At 45.8% G+C, this 18,296-nt stretch overlaps 1 protein-coding gene across 2 annotated transcripts in view; it reads left to right on the forward strand.

Moving 5' to 3' along the window:
• SAE1 (SUMO1 activating enzyme subunit 1) overlaps positions 1-18,296 on the forward strand; it is an 81,710-nt gene that overhangs the window by 16,141 nt on the left and 47,273 nt on the right. For both annotated transcript variants that reach the window (XM_045989232.1, XM_045989233.1), the window contains exons 3-5: positions 3,438-3,611; positions 5,552-5,694; positions 7,318-7,417. In XM_045989232.1, the coding sequence (XP_045845188.1) occupies positions 3,438-3,611; positions 5,552-5,694; positions 7,318-7,417 (417 nt within the window). The remainder of the gene's footprint in view (positions 1-3,437; positions 3,612-5,551; positions 5,695-7,317; positions 7,418-18,296) is intronic.

The following is an 18,296-nucleotide window of genomic DNA, read 5'->3' on the forward strand; positions in this document are numbered from 1 at the left end:
CTGCCTGCCTCTCTGCCTACTTGTGATCTTTGTCAAATAAATAAATAAAATAAAATAGAAGTTCTCCAGGTGAGTCTAACAGTCAGGGAGAGTTGAGAACCACTGCCTTCATGTAAACTGGGCCCAGTCAGCTTACCCAGACTGACTCTTACCTCATAATTTCATGGATACACTTTGATGGTTCTGCCTTTTGGAATTTGCTTGTGCTTTTTTTCCCCCCTGACAAGGAACATCCCAGGGAGACTGTGCTACCTAGTGCAAAAGCTCTGGAATTTTGCAGATTTGGACTCAAATCCCACATCTTCAAGCTGGGCGAGAGGCTTTATTAACTTCTCAGGGACTCAGCTTGCTAATTAATTAATTAGTTAATTATATTAGTGATCTCTATATCCAGTGTGGGGCTCAAACTTGCAGCTCTGAAATTAAGAGTCTCGTGCTCTGCCGACTGAGTGGGCCAGGTGCCCTGCAGTTTGCTCATCTATAAATCAAAGATGTTAATTCCTGTCCTTCGGAGTTCAGAGTGTTTTATTTTGTTTCACATCAACAAATATCCTAGAGTACCTGCAGGCTACCCTGTCTAGATGCTGGTGATACAAAGATGCACAAAATTGGGTTCCCATTCTCAAGATTTCTTTAGAAACCAGAGCAGGCTCCTAGACCCAGGTTGCAGTAGGGGGACACGAAAGGCTTCCTGGAGTTGTGATCTTAGCTGAGGCTTAAGGAACAAGTAGAGATTTCTCAAGCTGAAGGGCGGTGTTTTAGGCAGGAAACATTAGCAGTGGCGTAGGACAGCATGGCAGAAGTAGAATATAACAAACAGTGCTATTTGGTGTTTTTAGATTGAGAAGCCCAAAGTGGTGTGTGTTGGGGGGTGGAGGGGATTGCAGGTTGTAGGTAAAGTCCAAATCATGAAGGCCCTACTAGGAAGCCTTGCTTGTACTCAATCCTCTGGGTGGGAAGGATTCATTAAAGAGTTACAAATATGGGATGGGTGACCTGGTCAGTTTCAGACCTCCTGTAGAACACTAGTCACTGTGTATGATTTGCACAGGATAACGTGCAGAAGACCACCTAGAAGGCTGCTTTAGTAGTTTAGGTAAAAAATAAAAAGGGTCTGAGTAATAGTACTTGTGCTAGAAAAGACAAGAAGCACATAGATCTGAAAAACAGGAGGTGGTAGAATCAGTGGGATCATACACGGGAGCATAGGGAAAGGAAGTACCGGTAGTAGCAGATGCTTCCGGCAGGTGCTGGATATGGATACTGTGCTGAGAGCTGTAGTTGTATCTCATTTAGTCCTCACAACTCTGAGATGTAGGGATTATTATCCTTACTTTACAGATAAGAGAACTGAGGAAAGGGAAGTGAATTACTGGTCCGCTCAAGGTCATAGTAGATGGTGGTATGACCAGCACCCAGGGAGTCGGACTCTTGGTAGAGCCTGTGCTCTTAGCTACGTCCTCGGGTGGCTGTTATCAAGGACATAACAAGACTATAAAGATTGGGGTTTCTGGCTCAAGTCATTGGATGGGTGGTTGGTAGGCTCATCAAATGACCAGAAAATAGAGGAGTTGAATATGAATATCCAGGAGGAGATATCTGGTGGGCAGTTAGACTCTGATGGACGAGGAAGCATTCTATGCCAGTAAGAACAGTTTGAGAAATGCCAGCAGAAACTAGAGGTGGTGAGTTTATGGAGCTGTGGAGAGTGGAGTGAAAGATGAGTGATTCTGAGATGGCGTCCAGGGGAAACCATAGCCAAGAGGGCCCGTGTGGAGACTGGCTGTCCAGTGAGGGAAGAGCAGAGCAGCACTAATAGAGCGATTATAGAAAATGTACTGCTTGTCTTAACCTCATTTCGCCTGTGATTCCCATACCCTTGTTCACGCCATTCAGTAAGTGGCTGAGCTAGGATTTGAGTCGCAGATTTGAATTCGACTTGAATTATTCCAGAGCCTTGCCCTTAACCAGTATGATGTACATCTCTCAGTATGTAATGAGATCCCTGAAGAAGTAGGACAGGATGGGTCAAGGATACTGTTAGAGGGCTGGCCTTGAGTGGGAGGAAGACCAGTTCATTTTCTTGAAGGAAAGATGGTAAGGGATAGTTGGCTGGAGGAGAGGAGGGAGATTGCTTGTGTTGTCTTGGTGAAGGTAGCACGGTCATACTAGAGATTAATTGTTAAATTAGATATTGGATGTGTGAAGAAATGCTGTGAACGGAATGGAATCTGTAATCATATTGGCAGCTCTCAGGTGATTTAATTAATTAATTTTGAGAAGACTTTATGTATTTGACACAGAGAGAGTATAAGCAGGGGGAGCGGTAGGCAGAGGGAGGGGGAGAAGTAGGCTCCCGCCAAGCAGATAGCCCAATGTGGGGCTCCATCCCAGGACCCTTGGGATCATGACCTGAGCTGAAAGCAGTCACTTAACTGACTGAGCCACCCAGTCGCCCTTGTCAGGTGATTTTATCATCTGTCTTTGAGGCTGTCTGCTGACATCCAGCCTTGTGGGGGAAATCCTCCCATTGCTCAACCCTACTCATCTCTCCTCCTTTCTGAACTTTAATTGAATTAAAGAGTTAATTTCAGGCATTCTTAATTGTGCCTGATTTTGGCACTGGTCTGATTTTGTTTTCTTATTTTCAAAGTTCAGGGTTTTTTTTTTTTTGTTTTTTTTTTTTTTTTTAAGTAATTTCTACCCCCAGCATGGGGCTTGACCTCATCAAGGGCTGTGCACATTGTTTAGACTGAGCCAGCCAGGCATCCCTCACTGCTCTGATTTTTAAACCAATTGTAGACAGGGACAACATCGTTTATTGATTTTTTTTTTAAAGATTTTATTTATTTGATAGAGCACAAGCAGGGGGAGTTGCAGAGGAGGAAGCAGCCTCCCCACTGAGAAGGGAGCCTTCCTCGAGACTCAATCCCAGGATTCCGAGACTCAATCCCAGGATTCCGATCCCAGGATTCTGGGGTCATGACCCGAGCCGAAGGCAGATGGTCAGTCGACTGAGCCACCCAAGTGCCCCAGGGACTACATCCTTTAAACTGCTATTGTTTGTCTCCAGATGTTTAAAATTGGGAACATAGTAGGTATTTGGCAAATTCTTAACCACTGATAATTTCATCATTTTATTAGCAGTTACAAATTTAAAGAAGAAAGTGTGGACTTTTCTGTTTAGAGTGAATTTTCTTTATAAACACAAGGGGGTGCTCTTCAACTATCAACGCCAAGTAAAAAAAGTTCAATGTCTCTACTTTAAGCCTCCGAAGGAGTGAGTGTGGGGAGTCTGCATTAGGCAAATTCCTGCAGGAACAATAATACAATTAGATGGTAGATATTTTCGTTATCCTTGAAAACGGAAAGGTTTGTTGTTTTCAAGAATTTGTTTTCTCCCTAAAATTCAGGTATTAAAACAATGCTCTTTCTAGGTATCTCCAGAAGACCCCGGGGCTCAGTTCTTGATCCGTACTGGATCTGATGGCCGCAACAGGGCCGAAGCCTCTTTGGAACGAGCCCAGAATCTCAACCCCATGGTGGACGTGAAGGTGGACACTGAGAGTATAGAAAAGAAGCCGGAGTCATTTTTCACTCAGTTTGATGCTGTAAGTCCCATAAAGAGTATAAAATTCATAGATTTAGTCCATTGGAATCTCGAGTCTGACATTGCCTTGGTGTACGTGCCTTGCTAGCGCGGTGCCTTGCTGTGTTGACTCTGTTGGTAGTGGATCCAGTCTGTTGGATCTGCTGTGGCTGTTTGTGACTTGCTGTCTGCTGGTTTCTTCTTTGGGCTTATGTTCCCTCAAGACCAGGTTTCATCGTTGGTGTTTGTATTCCTTCCAGATTCTTTCCATATAGCTTCGATACATTTTACTGCAAGTGTTTTCTCTGGAAAACAAGTTGGTGGTTAATTTCTGTAGTAGAGGCATTTTTTTTTTTGTTAGAAATATCAAACTACAGCTTGTGTTTTGTCTTAAAAAAGAGCACACCTGATCTTGGTCTATGTCTGTCTCTTTCACACAGCCACTTTGACCATGTTGCCATGGATAACTAGACACATTCCCTGTAGTCATAAGCCAAATGAGGCATATCCAGCCTCATTTGGTTTCACTGCCAGATCTATGCAGAGGTGAAAGGATAAGTTAAATTTTGTTTCAGCGCCTGTGACCTTTCAGACATGGTTCCCTGTACCCAGGAAAAGCTAAACAAATGTTGGGTAACCGTGGAATAGTCATAGATGATCTGCTTGGTTTTTAAATGAGAGGCCCATTACATGAGAGGTTAGAATCTGGGCTGGGTAGTTTGTTTTTCCACACTGTTACATTTCATATGTGCATCTGTTCAAATGTGTGCTTGGAATGATGGATCATCTGTGCGTTTTGTCTTTTTTTTAATTTAATTCATTCTATTTTGTAACTCCCAAGTATTGGAACATTTTCTGTTTGGACATAAGTCTTCTCTTCATTTCTTTATCCATAGTAACCACATTTGGTTAATTCTAGGTGTCCCTTGCATTTCTAGCACTTAGAGGGTTGGTTAGAACTGAAGCTGGGGCTGGTGGATTGTATAAAGCATGCGCATGGGGCAGGGATAAATGCCTCGGGGCCACCTGTTTCTGGCCTCTTGGGTCTTACCCTCATTTTTCACTCTGCAGGGTTCCATTTGGTCAACGTTGCATGTTCAACTGTGGCTGTCTTGCCTTTTAGACTGGATTTTTTTTCCTTGGGTGTTTTCTGTGTTCAGAAGAAAACGTGCAGTTTAGAAGTTGTCTTCGTGACCCTTATCCCAAAGGTTTTCCTGAAAAAATGGTGTTTTATGTGGTAAAATTTAGCTATTTGCAATGGAAAAAAAAAAATTTAGCTATTTGCAGTACCTCCACTTTTTGGAACACAACCTAGAGGCCTCAGAGCAACACTGATAAGTCTATTGAGTGAATCACCGGTTCATTGTCTAGGTCTGAATGGAAGGTCACTTGGTGTGTAACCTTTTCTTTTGTCCTTAAATTCAGATAAAGTTGCCTGTTGAAAACTGGAAAAATAATCTCAACATGACTTGTTTATCTTCTTTATCTTAACATATCAATCAAAAGAAGGGGGGAAAATGCCCTTGAATTTAAATGTGACCCCTGGGTCACGTAAAACTGGTTGTGCTTCTCATGATAGTTTATGCAGATTTTAACAGGTTAAATAATTTAGAAATAACTTACGCTAAGTTATTATTGTCTTTTCCCTTTTCAGGAAAACTTTGAGATGTGGTTTATATATGTTCATAGAACAGGGGGGATAAATCCGTGGAGTGACCTTACTTTCTAGTTAAACCCATTTGTTTTGATTGCCATAAGTGGAGGTCTCACAATTTACATTTCTAGTGAAACCTGCAACTTTTCTTTTGTCTTCTAACCATAGGATCCAAAGAACCCGTTATACCAGTTGGGAACTGACTTTAGACATGCCCAGAGAGACTGTTCACCAAGATTTATGTAGACATCAGGGCAGTGATTCACAGTTTGCAAAACTCACACCCCGCCAATTCTTCCTTACTGCAGGTTTGCCTGACTTGCTGTTCCAGGGATGTCATAATCAAAGTTGACCAGATCTGCCACAAAAATAGCATCAAGTTTTTTACAGGAGATGTTTTTGGCTACCATGGATACACATTTGCCAATCTTGGAGAACATGAATTCGTAGAGTAAGTTTTGGGAGAGGAGGGGAGAATGTAACACTTAAAAAAAAAAAATACAGTTTTATTCACCAGTAGGAAACAGCCCATCTAAGGAAAGTATGCTTAGAACACTTGGAAACCAGTTCATTAACAGCTTACTGATTATGTAGGTTGTGCGTTGAGAATGGTAGCAGATGCGGGCCCCTGTTTCCAAATAATGGTCTAATCTAAAGCGGAGTTCTTCCGGCAGTTGAATACACCTGGTGGGTGTTTGGGCAGCCTGGGCTTCGGGTAGCCAAACCACACCATATGATTAGGGGAGGCTTGCTTGGATTGTAAACACGTGCACCTCAGTTTTGGCCTCTGTGTTTCCAGGTTGATAATAAAATGAGTACGAAATAGCCAGGTGGTAACTCTGAAGGCACAGTCAGAGTCTGTCTTGGAAAAGCTTCGAAGTCCAGAGACTGCGCTGGTGGAACAAACAGACCTTATCCTCTCAGTTTGAGTATCAGGGTTGCAGAGCGTGGTGCTTCTCACATGATGGGACCTGCAGTGTTTGGAACTTAACAGCTTCTAGATGAAAGACGGCAGATGATACCAGTATTGTAAAACTACCTGCGGTGGGGTTTTGGCTGTTATTTCTGACTACCTCCCTTGCTAATAAGAGGTAAAGAGAGGCCCTGTGTGGTAGGTGAAGCTCCCTACCAAGAGTCAAGAGTTGCTTTCTTTTGTTCAGCTTCTTAGGCAGATCGCTGAAATTGCCCTGGTCTTGCACATACCTCGTCTGTAAAATCGAGGTGGGGGAAGGACAGATGTGTTCAAGATCTCTCGTAACTTTGGTGTTTTATGGCTTTCAGAAACTCTGTAGTGTTTTGGGCACGCTGTAAATGGACGGAGAAGGCATACTGGAGAAAAGCAGGCCCAGATTATTATTTTTTTTTGAAAGATTTTATTCATTTATTTGACAGAGATCACAAGCAGGCAGAGAGGGGGAAGCAGGCTCCCTGCTGAGCAGAGAGCCCAATGTGGGGCTCTGTCCCAGGACCCTGAGACCATGACCTGAGCCTAACCCTCTGGGCCACCCAGGCACCCCAAGCCCAGATTATTTTAATGTGAGCTCCCCATGGCAGAGGGGAGAAATCGAAGTTTGGCTCTATTTCATGATTCAAGTGAAATTTATAAAGACTTATTGAGAGCTTACCTTGTGCTGGGCAGTGTATGCTAAGCAATTCTTATTTCTTATCTTAAAATAATTCTGTCAGGGATTGTTATTCCTACATACCTGATTTATCAGGTAGGTAATCATCAGCCACTTTGGGATTGGAAACCACTCAGCTATACCTGACTGCAAAGCTTTTGGTACCCCCCCCCCTTTTTTTGAAGATTTAGGGAAAGAGCACGCATTGGGGGAGGAGGGGCAGAGGGAGAGAACCTCAAGCAGACTCTGCTGAACTTGGAGCATGACGTTGTTTTGATCCCATGACCCTGAGATCACGGCCTGAGCTGAAATCAAGTCAGATGCTTAACCTACTGAGCCGCCCAGGCACCCCAAGCTTTAGCTCTTAGCCACGATCCTATCACGTGAGCTGGTGATGCCCTTCGGCATGATTCAGAGAGTAGAGCTCAATTCCTTCCCTTGTCACCCTATAGGGAGAAAACCAAAGTTGCCAAAGTTAGCCAAGGGGTAGAAGACGGACCTGATACCAAGAGAGCAAAGCTTGATTCATCTGAAACTACTATGGTCAAAAAGGTATGTGTACTGTGAGGGGGGAATGATCAGAAGAAGCCTTGGGGCCTTATGGGGGACAGGCAGTCACAACTGCAAGCAGGGCGAGCAAGCACGTAGTCTTGATGGGAGGGGCCTGGACAAGCCGGGCCAGTGCTTGTCCCACTTAAAAGAGGAGGGTGGCTGCTGCTTAGTGGCAGCCAGCTGTTGCCATGAAGGAGTATGGACGCAGTGATGCCAGGTGTCAGTTTTTAACGGAATCAGAAATAGATTTTTTTAATAGGTTCTGTCCCAAACTTTTTTCCCCCCACACCCTCCTGCCCCCCTAAACTTTTTTTTTTTTTTAAGATTTTATTTATTTGGTGAGAGAGAAAGTATGCAGGCATGCACAAGCGGGGGTTGGGGGTGGGGGGCAGCAGGCAGAGGTTCGAGAAGCAGGCTCCCTACTGAGCAGGGATCTTGGTGCAGGAGTTGATCCTAGGACCTTGGGATCATGACCTGAGCCAAAGGCAGACGCTTAATGGACTGAGCCACCCAGGTGCCAGTTCTAAACTTTTTATTTTTAAGCAGGCTCCCTGCTGAGCAGAGAGCCCAACTCAGGGCTTGATCCCAGGAACCTGGGATCATGACCTGAGCCGAAGGCAGAGGCTTTAACCCACTGAGCCACCCAGGCGCCCCTAGTCCCAAACTTTTTTTAAAAGCAGCCACTTACTACTTTGGTTTGAATGCTCTTCCTTTCACCCCGCAGAGGCTAAAGAGAACATGTCTGCAGGGCTTACTTGGTGTGTGGGCCGACGGGGCCTCTACTATCTGGAGCAGTAGCAGAACAACTGTTTTGGAGCAAAGGCCATACCTCTTGCATAAAAGAAAGTTTTTTGGATAGACAGACAATTTAGGGAAATCCTACCTAAGTGGGCAGGAATACAGTTTAAGTTTGAATTGTTTATGCTTTGCTTCTTTAAGATGAAGTTTCGGGGTCGGCTTTCCACCAGATAACCTTTTAGGAAGAAAGTCCTGATGTTGACAAGTGTTATCATCCGGTGTGTACTTTTTAACATAGTTTGTAAGGATGGAGGCTGTACTGGAGTTGGCTCAGAGATTTAATTCTGCTTTACAGCGAGAGGAGGGGCGGGGACTCGGCAGGAGAGGATCTTCCGAAGCCGGTGTTGGAATCTGAGAAGGGGGTCATGCGATGGGGGAGACAAGATGAAGGGGCCAGAATTGGTTTTGTCCAACTGAGGAGAAAGATGACCGAGCCCGTATTTTACTCTTTGCTTTGTAGATTTAAATGTGGAGAAAGAAAAACAGCTGGTCAGAGCTTCAAGTTAAAATTGCTCTAAAGGGGGGATTCTAAGAGTGCAGAAACCACAAGAGAGACTGCAGAAACCACAGAAGTGGAACTCGTTGAGTTTCCAGCAAGCCTGGGCCGGAGATTTTCGTTTTCTTGCTCTTTATGTTTGTATTGGAAGAGTTTGATTGCTGTGAGTGTGATACAGAGGAATTATTAAGCCCTAATTTTAGTGTCTATTCACAGGACCATAATTACCCAGAGTGAACATTGGTGTTTTGGCCAAAACTTGGGCCCTTTTCTTTCTCCCTTCTTTTCTTTCTTTTTGAGGCCCAGTCAGGCTTTATCTGAATAGCTCCGTGAGTTTGGTGGGGGGAGATAAATTGTTAACTAACGGAGGAGTACAAAAGCAGCTTTGTGGGTGCTGTCAATTTATAAATCACACCCTCTTACAAGTGTGACACTTGGCCTTGGTGTGAAGGGTTTTATGGCTTAAGGGCCTTCTCTGATTGAGGCGGGTCTTTCACATTCAAATGGGGAGAGCTCCCAGCTTTGTTAGCCCTTCACAGCTGGACGCTTCCTCTGGACTCAATACTGATGGTGCCCACTGGGGTGGATCTGGAAACCGCTCTGGGGAGCCACTTTACGGAGCTATGAGGGGAATGTGGGCAGCTCGGCCAGGCACCCGGTGGCCTTTGCGTACCATTCCTTGGGCTCTTCAGTCACAGAGCTCTTTGTGCGGCCTCTTCCTGCAGGGGCCGAATTTGAAGGTATCAAAATATTCCCCAGCTGACATTGTTAGTCAGCTGTTTCACTTGGACAATTCAGGCCTGGATTCCAGCCCCGAGCTCTTAAGGTTGTGAGGCATTCAGTGCATTCCTGATGACAATCCCTGGGATTCCAAACCTTGTCTTTGTGCGGCCTCACTAAGAGCACTGTGGAAGGACGGGTGTGAGCTGGGTTTGGGCTCCGGCCACCTCATAACAACAGGCCTCGTCCATTTTGGCAGAGACTGCTCCGGGATTTTGAAGTTTTCTTCCAACTCAGAAATTCCTTGATTGAGATTATGCCCCTTCGCCTGAATTGTACAGAATAAGTAGTTGGGTTATGCTCAAAGTGCAGGATGGGGGTGGGGAGGCAACCACTTCCTGTTTCCTGCGAAAGGCTTCTGGTTAGGGTTCCCTCCCCGCCCCCCCCCCTTTCCTTAGGTTCAACCAAATGTTGTATAGCCACTTTTGCTTCAAGGTACACATTGTGCTCCTAAATTAGAAACGTTAAAAAACAAAGAGGAAAAATAGAGCTTGTGGTTTTCACACCGCTTAAGAGGATACTGGGCCTTTCTAGCACATGTGTCGTCATGATAAATACAAGAGTGGGAAAATGTGTAGCCCAGAGGTAGGCGCTCAGTTGTTGGCTTCCTGTGGTGCCCAGGAAAAGTTATGAGACCGATTTCATCAGAATCAGGTCTTGGGCATAAGTTTAATAGAGACATCAGTACAAAGTGGGTAAAGGAGAGGGCAGTAGTTCTATGATAAGGAAATGTCCAGAAAGGTTTCTCAGAGGAAGAATTGTCAGAGTTGGCTCATGAAGACAGGTCTGCCAAGCACCGAAGCCAGGACTGACATTTAGTCACAGGAAGTGGGATCAGCTGAAAGCCAAATATTGGAACAGAATGACTCTGGCTTTCTTTACCCCAAAGCAGCCAGCTCTTTCTGTATCTTTGAAATGCAAGATGCCTACTGTGTGCGAGGCATTCTGTTGGGTGCAGGGAAGCACATCCAGTCCTGTTGTCTCCGCTTATGGCTGCTGCCGAAGCTAAGAGAAGTTCCTTGACTTCCTTGAGCTCCCGTGGCCATGTAAGGCAGAGTGGAGGGGGAGGACATAGATGGTGGAGGCCACAGGCTTGCCCTGCCGCCTAAAGGGTGAATTCCCTTAGAGTTTCTAGGATAATTTGAAGTTTTATGGGGATGATGGGATAAAATATGTAAAGATTGGGACCTTTCTGGAGAAGCCTTTAGGGTACAAGGCTACCCTCGTGCTCTCTTGCTACTGCTCTGTTTCTTTACTGTTAAGGGCTGCCAGACGCGAGTAGATGCCCAGGAGTGGTTACTTTCCATCACAGCTCTTTAAAATTTAAACGCAACATAGGATTTGTTTGTGACATGCTAAGAAATACAGATTTAATTTTACCTCTGTTTCTGAAATAGTAAGGGACTATTTTGGGCACTGTTAATACTCCTGTCATGAATCAGTTGTGAAATTCCACGGTTGAGGAGTGATTCATTATTTTGATCCCTGTTTCAGAGCAGTTTGTGGACAACTCATCTCCTCTCACCCCCATGCTGAAGGGAACATTCCAGGGACTCAACCGCTTTCATTCTTCACCTTGGTTCGTGATGTTGAGGGAACCTGTCAGTGTTTCCCGGTCAGAGTCTAGGCTCTGGAAGGGCTAGGCACTTTTGTTCACCGCTGTGCTCCTGGTGCAGTCCCTGGCACATTCCCTGGGAGATGTCTGGTCACTATGTATGGCTGCTCCTACCACATCATAGGACAGCTTTGGAGATCGTTGTCATTTTAAAAAAGAATTACTGAGTTGACTTTCTTTGTGATCAATCAAATGGGTTAATTAACCACCTGGCACATTAGTTGTTGTGGTTTATTTTACTTGAGCTGGGCTGAGAGAACAGAATTCCGAAGAGGACAAGGGACTTGGCTGGGAATATTAAAAAGTAGGTCATTGGGTTCCCTAGACCAGGACCTTTAGGCCGGAGGTGTTCAGAGCCCGGCTGATTGTCAGAATCACTTGGTTTGGAGTGGGAGACAGGAGAGTCAGGGTGCATATTGCAGAGTTGGGTAGAGTGCCGACAGCAGGTTTTCCAGGTAGGACAGGTGTTGGGGGGAGGCTGGTGGTGGTGGGGGTTTGGCATTTTAGGCCTGAGGCAGGAGGTCTCTCCCAGCACCAGGGCACAATCCGGTAAATTTTTTTTGTGATGTTTGATACCCTCAAATAATATGACATCAGTACAAACTAAAGATACATTTTTTTTTTTTTTTTTTCATTTGAGAGAGAGAGAGAACATGAGAGGGGAGGTCAGAGGGAGAAGCAGACTCCCCGTGGAGCTGGGAGCCTGATGCAGGACTCAGTCCCAGAACTCCGGGATCATGACCTGAGCCAAAGGCAGTCTCTTAACCAACCGAGCCACCCAGGTGCCCCATCACATCAGGACAAATTAGAGGACATAACAAAACACTATCCAACTTAAAAACCCAAATATTTCCGTCCTGTTGGACCTATCTGTGCGTTCCTTCTGTGTCTTCTTCCCAAGGCAGGTACATTTGTGGGAATTTTAAAAAGTATGGAGGTGGGGGGACCATGGCTGGGTGGCTCAGTTGGTTGAGCCTCTGACTCTTTTTTTTTTTTTTTAAAGACTTTATTTATTTATTTATTTGAGAGAGGGAGAGAGCACAAGCAGAGGAAGAGGCAGAGGGAGAGGGAGAAGCAGGCTCCCTGCCGAGTGGGGAGCCTGATGTGGGACTAGATCCCAGGACCCCAGGATCATGACCTGAGCCAAAGGCAGCCGCTTAGTCGGCTGAGCCACCCAGGCGCCCCAAGCCTCTGACTCTTGATTTCGGTTCTGGTAATGATCTCAGGGTCCACGGTCATGGGATTCCGTGCTCAGTGCAGAGTCTGCTTCTCTCTCTCTCCCTCTGTTCCTGCATGTGCTAGTATGCTTTCTCTTTCAAAATAAATAGCAAGTATCTGGAAGGTGTGGTTACAGCCCTGCTTGACATGGCGTTTTACCACGTTTGTAAATCTAAATAATGGAATGTGACGTAGGTGTAAATTGAGAATGATCTAGCTGACTACTGAGGGCCTACTACCTAATTTAAAGCATAAAACTTTTTGGGGCGTGTGGGTGGCTCAGTGGATTAAGCGTTTGCCTTCAGCTCAGGTCATGGTCTCAGTCTTGGGATTGAGCCCCGCATTGGGCTCCCTACTCTGCGGGAAGCCTGCTTCTCCCTCTCCCACTCCCCCTGCTTGTGCTCCCTCTCTTGCTGTCACTCCCTCTCTGTCCAGTAAACAAACAAAATCTTTTTTTTTTTTTTTTTAAGATTTTATTTATTCACTTGACAGAGATCATAAGTAGGCAGAGGCAGGCAGAGAGAGGCGGAAGCAGGCTCCCTGCTGATCAGAGAGCCCGATGTGAGGCTCCATCCCAGAACCCTGAGACTATGACCTGAGCCGAAGGCAGAGGCTTAACCCACTGAGCCACCCAGGCGCCCCAACAAATAAAATCTTTAAAAATGTATATATAAGGGGCACCTGGGTGGCTCAGTGGGTTAAAGCCTCTGCTTTCGGCTCAGAGCATGATCCCAGGGCCCTGGGATCGAGCCTCACATCGGGCTCTCTGCTCAGCAGAGAGCCTGCTTCCTCCTCTCTCTCTGCCTGCCTCTCCACCTACTTGTGATCTCTGTTTGTCAAATGAATAAATAAAATCTTTTTAAAAAAATGTATATATAAAACTTTGCCAGCATGGTCAAGGTCCGCTGGCTATCCCTCCCCAATATAAGTAACCTCTGTCCTCAATTGTGGTTCTCATTCCCACCCATTTCTTCTTACTACTTATATATTTCCAAGCAATATAGATTGTTTGTTAGATGCTTTTTAACATCTTAAAAATCAGGTTTAATATTTTTTTTAAAGATTTTATTTATTTATTTGATAGAGATCACAAGTAGGCAGAGAGGCAGGCGGGGGTGGGGGTGGCTGTGCAGGCTCCGTGCTAAGCAGAGACCCCGATGCGGGGCTTGATTCCAGGACCCTGAGATCATGACCTGAGCTGAAGGCAGAGGCTTCACCCACGGAGCCGCCCAGGTGCCCCTCAGGTTTAATACCGCATGTGTGCTGCCACCTGCTTTTTATTTTTTATTTTTTTAAAGATTTTATTTATTTATTTGACAGAGAGAGAGATCACAAGTAGGCAGAGGCAGGCAGAGAGAGAGGGGGAAGCAGGCTCCATGCCAAGCATAGAGCCCAACGCGGGGCTCGATCCCAGGACCCCGAGATCACAACCCAAGCTGAAAGCAGAGGCTCAACCCACTGAGCCACCCAGGTGCTCCAACCACCTGATTTTTAAGAGCAGCATTATGTTTGTGAGGCTGTCTGTGTTTGTCTGCAGGTCTAGGACTTTGCTCTCCTTTGTGGTTAGCCACTAGCCACATATGGCTATTGAAATTAAAATTAACTAAAATAAAAAATTTTCTTCAGCCTCCTAGCCACATTTCAGATGCTCACCAAGCATGTGTGGCTATTGGCATCTGTATCATGAAGGACAAATACAGGTTCAGGACATTGTCATCATCATCGTGAGTTCTCTAGGACAGCCCTGCAGGACATTTTGTCTTTTTTTTTTCGCTGTAGAGTATTTGTTGTGTGAAAGCATTATTGTTTATCGAATCTCCTATTGATGGGCATGTGGGCATGTATGTTTTTTCTGTTACAAATGGTGTCACAGAGAGAGAGGGAGAAAGTGTGCGTGTGTGTGTGTGTGTAATCTCTCTGGGTAAATGTGTGATTTCTCTGGGGTGTATACTTAGGAGGGAAATTAGGGTATGTGCAGTTTCAACTTAACCAGACCTGCTAAATGACTCTTGAGTAGTTCTGTCACTCACAGTCCAGAATCAGCAGTATGTGACGGTAACATTTGGTGACTTCAGGCTCTTTTGCCACTCTGCTGAGTGTGACAGCTTTGTCTCGGGATTGCGGTTGTTGTTCGTTAGAATGCTTTTGAAAACTATGGACTCCTGTGAGTAGGTGTGGAAATCCAACCTAGAAATCTGGTTTTCAAAGTTGTTTCAATTCTGATTCACATTTAGCTTTACAGCCAGAGCTGTATCCCTTGTTACAGATGTTCAGCTTTTTTTTTTTTTTTTTTAAAGATTTTATTTATTTATTTGACAGAGAGAGATCACAAGTAAACAGAGAGGCAGGCAGAGAGAGAGAGAGAGAGAGAGAGGGAAGCAGTCTCCCCGCTGAGCAGAGAGCCCGATGCGGGACTCGATCCCAGGACCCTGAGATCATGACCTGAGCCGAAGGCAGCGGCTTAACCCACTGAGCCACCCAGGCGCCCCAGCTTTTTTTTTTTTTTTAAGATTTTATTTATTTATTTGACAGAGAGAGAGAGATCACAAGTAGGCAGGAGACAGGAGGAAGTAGGCTCCCTGCTGAGCAGAGAGCCCCATGCAGGGCTTGATCCCAGGACCCTGAGATTATGACCTGAGCTGAAGGCAGAGGCTTAACCCACTGAGCCACCCAGGTGCCCGAGATGTTCAGCTTTTTAAAAGTAAAGTGTGTGGGGCACCTGGGTGGCTCAGTGGGTTAAGCCTCTGCCTTTGGCTCAGGTCAAGATCTCAGGTCATGATCTTGGGATCGAGCCCTGCTCCGGGCTCTGCTCAGTAGGGAGCCTGCTTCCCCCTCTCTCTCTGCCTGATTCTCTGCCTACTTGTGATCTCTCTGTCAAATAAATAAATAAAGTCTTTAAAAAAGAAATAGAAGCAAAGTGTGTTGGGACACCCGGGTGGCTCAGTTGGTTGGGTGTCTGCCTTTGACTCAGGTCATGATCCCAGAGTCCTGGGATCAAGCCCCACATTGGGCTTTCTGCTCAGCAGGGAGCCTGCTTCCGTGTTGGGCTCTCTGCTCCTCTGGCAGCCTGCTTCTTCCCTCTGTCCCTCCAGCCTTGTGCTTGCGCTGTCTCTCTCTTTCTCTGAAATAATCTTAAAAAAATCTTAAAAAAAAAATAAAAGTAAAATGTGTTTACAGCCCCAACAAGTTGAGAAAATGCGAACCCTGCTCCCCAATATTGACTGTTGTGCTCCTTTCAGTGTTCTTTCTACTCATTCACACATGTGATGAAGCTGAGGTTTTAATAACATCATTAGCACACACGAGTCATACATAGTGATCTAATATATATGATGTAAATAAGTACCGTCTTCTGCTTTCTGCACGCAACGTATTTCCCATAAACCTGGGAGCGGATAGTCCACTTTGGAGACTGTGGCTTTAAGAGCATGTGTCGGTTCTCTTGTCGCCTTGCCTCAGTCCGTCAAACCAGCTCATGTTGCATTGAGGGTTTTGCACTTGTCCACTGTTCTGAGTGGCTCAGCACAGCCCTGCAATTTGACGGCTCTCAGACTGGGTGGGAGAATTCATCTTTTATATTTACTGTCGGGCTTTTTGGCAAATGAAAAGCAGATTGGACCCTATCAGCTCACGGATGCTTACTGACATTCTGTTCTGTGCAGTGCTGTGTCTTCCACTGTGGTCCCTGCCTCAGGAAGCTGATACCTGTCCGGGGAGAGGTGTACGAGGGCTTGTTATTAGTCTTAACTAGACTATCAGATTGAAATCCTTAAGGCTCAGAATTGCCAGGAAAGGAAATGGATAGTGGAGGGAAGTAAGTCAGGCATTATACCCAGAGGGATGCGTGAGCTGAGGGTGGGGAGAGGGGGGAGGGCTGAGTGAGGTGCAAAAGTTTTCGGGTGTTCGTTGTGGTGGTTGCGGCTGCCTGGCAGATACTGCTGGGGGCTTTTCATGAAGACCCTTCATTTTCTGCGGATGCTGTTAAGCATATTTTTCTTGTTATAAATCCAGTGTCCGTGAGGCAGGTAAGATGGGTACCACCATCTGCATTTGTTGCACTGTAGATTAGGGGACATAGTTTTTGGTTATTTATTTATTTATTTTTTAAGTTATCTCTACATCCCACATGGGGCTCAAACTCATGATCAATATCGCATGCTCCACCAACTGAGCCAGCGAGGCACCCAGATGATGATAGGCTTTAGGTAGTTTGAACCCGAAAAATGGGACATTAATTGGAGGCAGGGTGCAGTAGCACAAGAAGCATTGAACAACCACTATGACCCAAGAGGGATAAAGACCAGGCCAGCTGGGAAGACTTGGAGACAGTCGGAGTTTAACTTTTCTCTAAAGAGCCCTTCTGGTCATTAATGTGTCTCTGTTTCTAGCTTTCAAATTCCTAGTTCCCAGGAGAAAGAACCTGTTGGTGTGGCCTGAGCCATGTGCCCGCCTCTGGCTTTGTCATCTGTAGCTGGAGGGCTGATACATATTTCAGACAAGGTTTACTGGGGTCCTCCTCCCCAGATTTCAGAAAACTTCCCTAAAGGTTGCCTGCCAGAGACAGGCCTAAGAGAGGTGAATTCATTTGTCTGAGTTCACAAGTTACTGGCAAAATTTCGAGGAGTTCTGCCCTTTGACTTGGGGAGGAAAGAGGGCCTCTGTCCTTGGTCCTAGCCCTCTACGAGGTCGCACTCTGGTCTCCTTCCAGCCATTCCCCTAGTAGAGTGAGGATTCCATGGAATTAAAGAGATGTGTCCACCTGGGCCCATCTCCCCTACCAATCCACCTCTCCAGTTCTGGACCACATTGTGGATGCTTGGGACCCCTGGAATCTCCTATCCAGACAACCCCAGGCTTACTTCCCAGGCTTTTGTGGGCTTCTTCCCTTATCTTCCTCCAGAGTACAAACCTTGGCAACAATGTCCATGCGCCTAGGGCTGAGGAGTAGTTGTTGTAGTGGGGGAAGGGTGGCCTGGGGGGCCACACTCACATGCAGAGCCTCTTGAGCTGTGAGAGCCAGAGGTGGGAAGGGAAAGAGGACCACCTTTTGCAGTGCACCCCATTCTGGCACAGAACTCCCAAGGAGAGTGAGAATTCCAATTTTTTTTTTTTTTTTAAGATTTTATTTATTTGTTAGACAGAAGAGAGTACACACAGGCAGGTAGAGAAGCAGGCAGAGAGAGAGGAGGAAGCAGGCTCCGTGCTGAGCAAGGAGCCTGATGCGGGACTCTATCCCAGGACCCCGATTATGACCTGAGCCGAAGGCAGCAGCTTAACCAACTGAGCCACCCAGGCGTCCCTCAAATTTTTTTTTTTTAAGATTTTATTTATTTATTTGACAGACAGAGATCACAAGTAGGCAGAGAGGCAGGCAGAGAGAGAGGAGGAAGCAGGCTCCCCACAGAGCAGAGAGCCTGATGCGGGGCTTGATCCCAGGACCCTGGAATCATGACCTGAGCCGAAGGCAAAGGCTTTAACCCACTGAGCCTCCCAGGCGCCCCGAGAATTCCAAATTTGATCCTAGTCTTCCAGGTAGTAAGAAAGTATATTTGTTAAGGCAAGAGAATATAATACACTTTATTTTTTTTTTTTTTTAAGATTTTATTTATTTATTTGACCAGAGAGAAATCACAAGAGAGGCAGGCAGAGAGAGAGGAAGGGAAGCAGGCTCTCCGCTGAGCAGAGAGCCCGATGTGGGACTCGATCCCAGGACCCTGAGATCATGACCTGAGCCGAAGGCAGCGGCTTAACCCACTGAGCCACCCAGGTGCCCCAACACTTTATTTTTTAATAGCCTGTTCGTATGATATATACTTAAATATGTAGAAGTGGTGTATGGGTTTCCGTTTGTACTTTCACCCCAAGCCCTGAAAGTTTAGAGGTGGGCCTTTGTAGGACTGAGACCATGAAACAGAACTTTTTTTCCTCACTTGTCATAGCATCGTGACCTAACAAGTCAATGGATTCTTAGC

The sequence above is a fragment of the Meles meles genome, chromosome 19, assembly GCF_922984935.1.
Source record: "Meles meles chromosome 19, mMelMel3.1 paternal haplotype, whole genome shotgun sequence".
NCBI classification, from domain to species: domain Eukaryota; kingdom Metazoa; phylum Chordata; class Mammalia; order Carnivora; family Mustelidae; genus Meles; species Meles meles.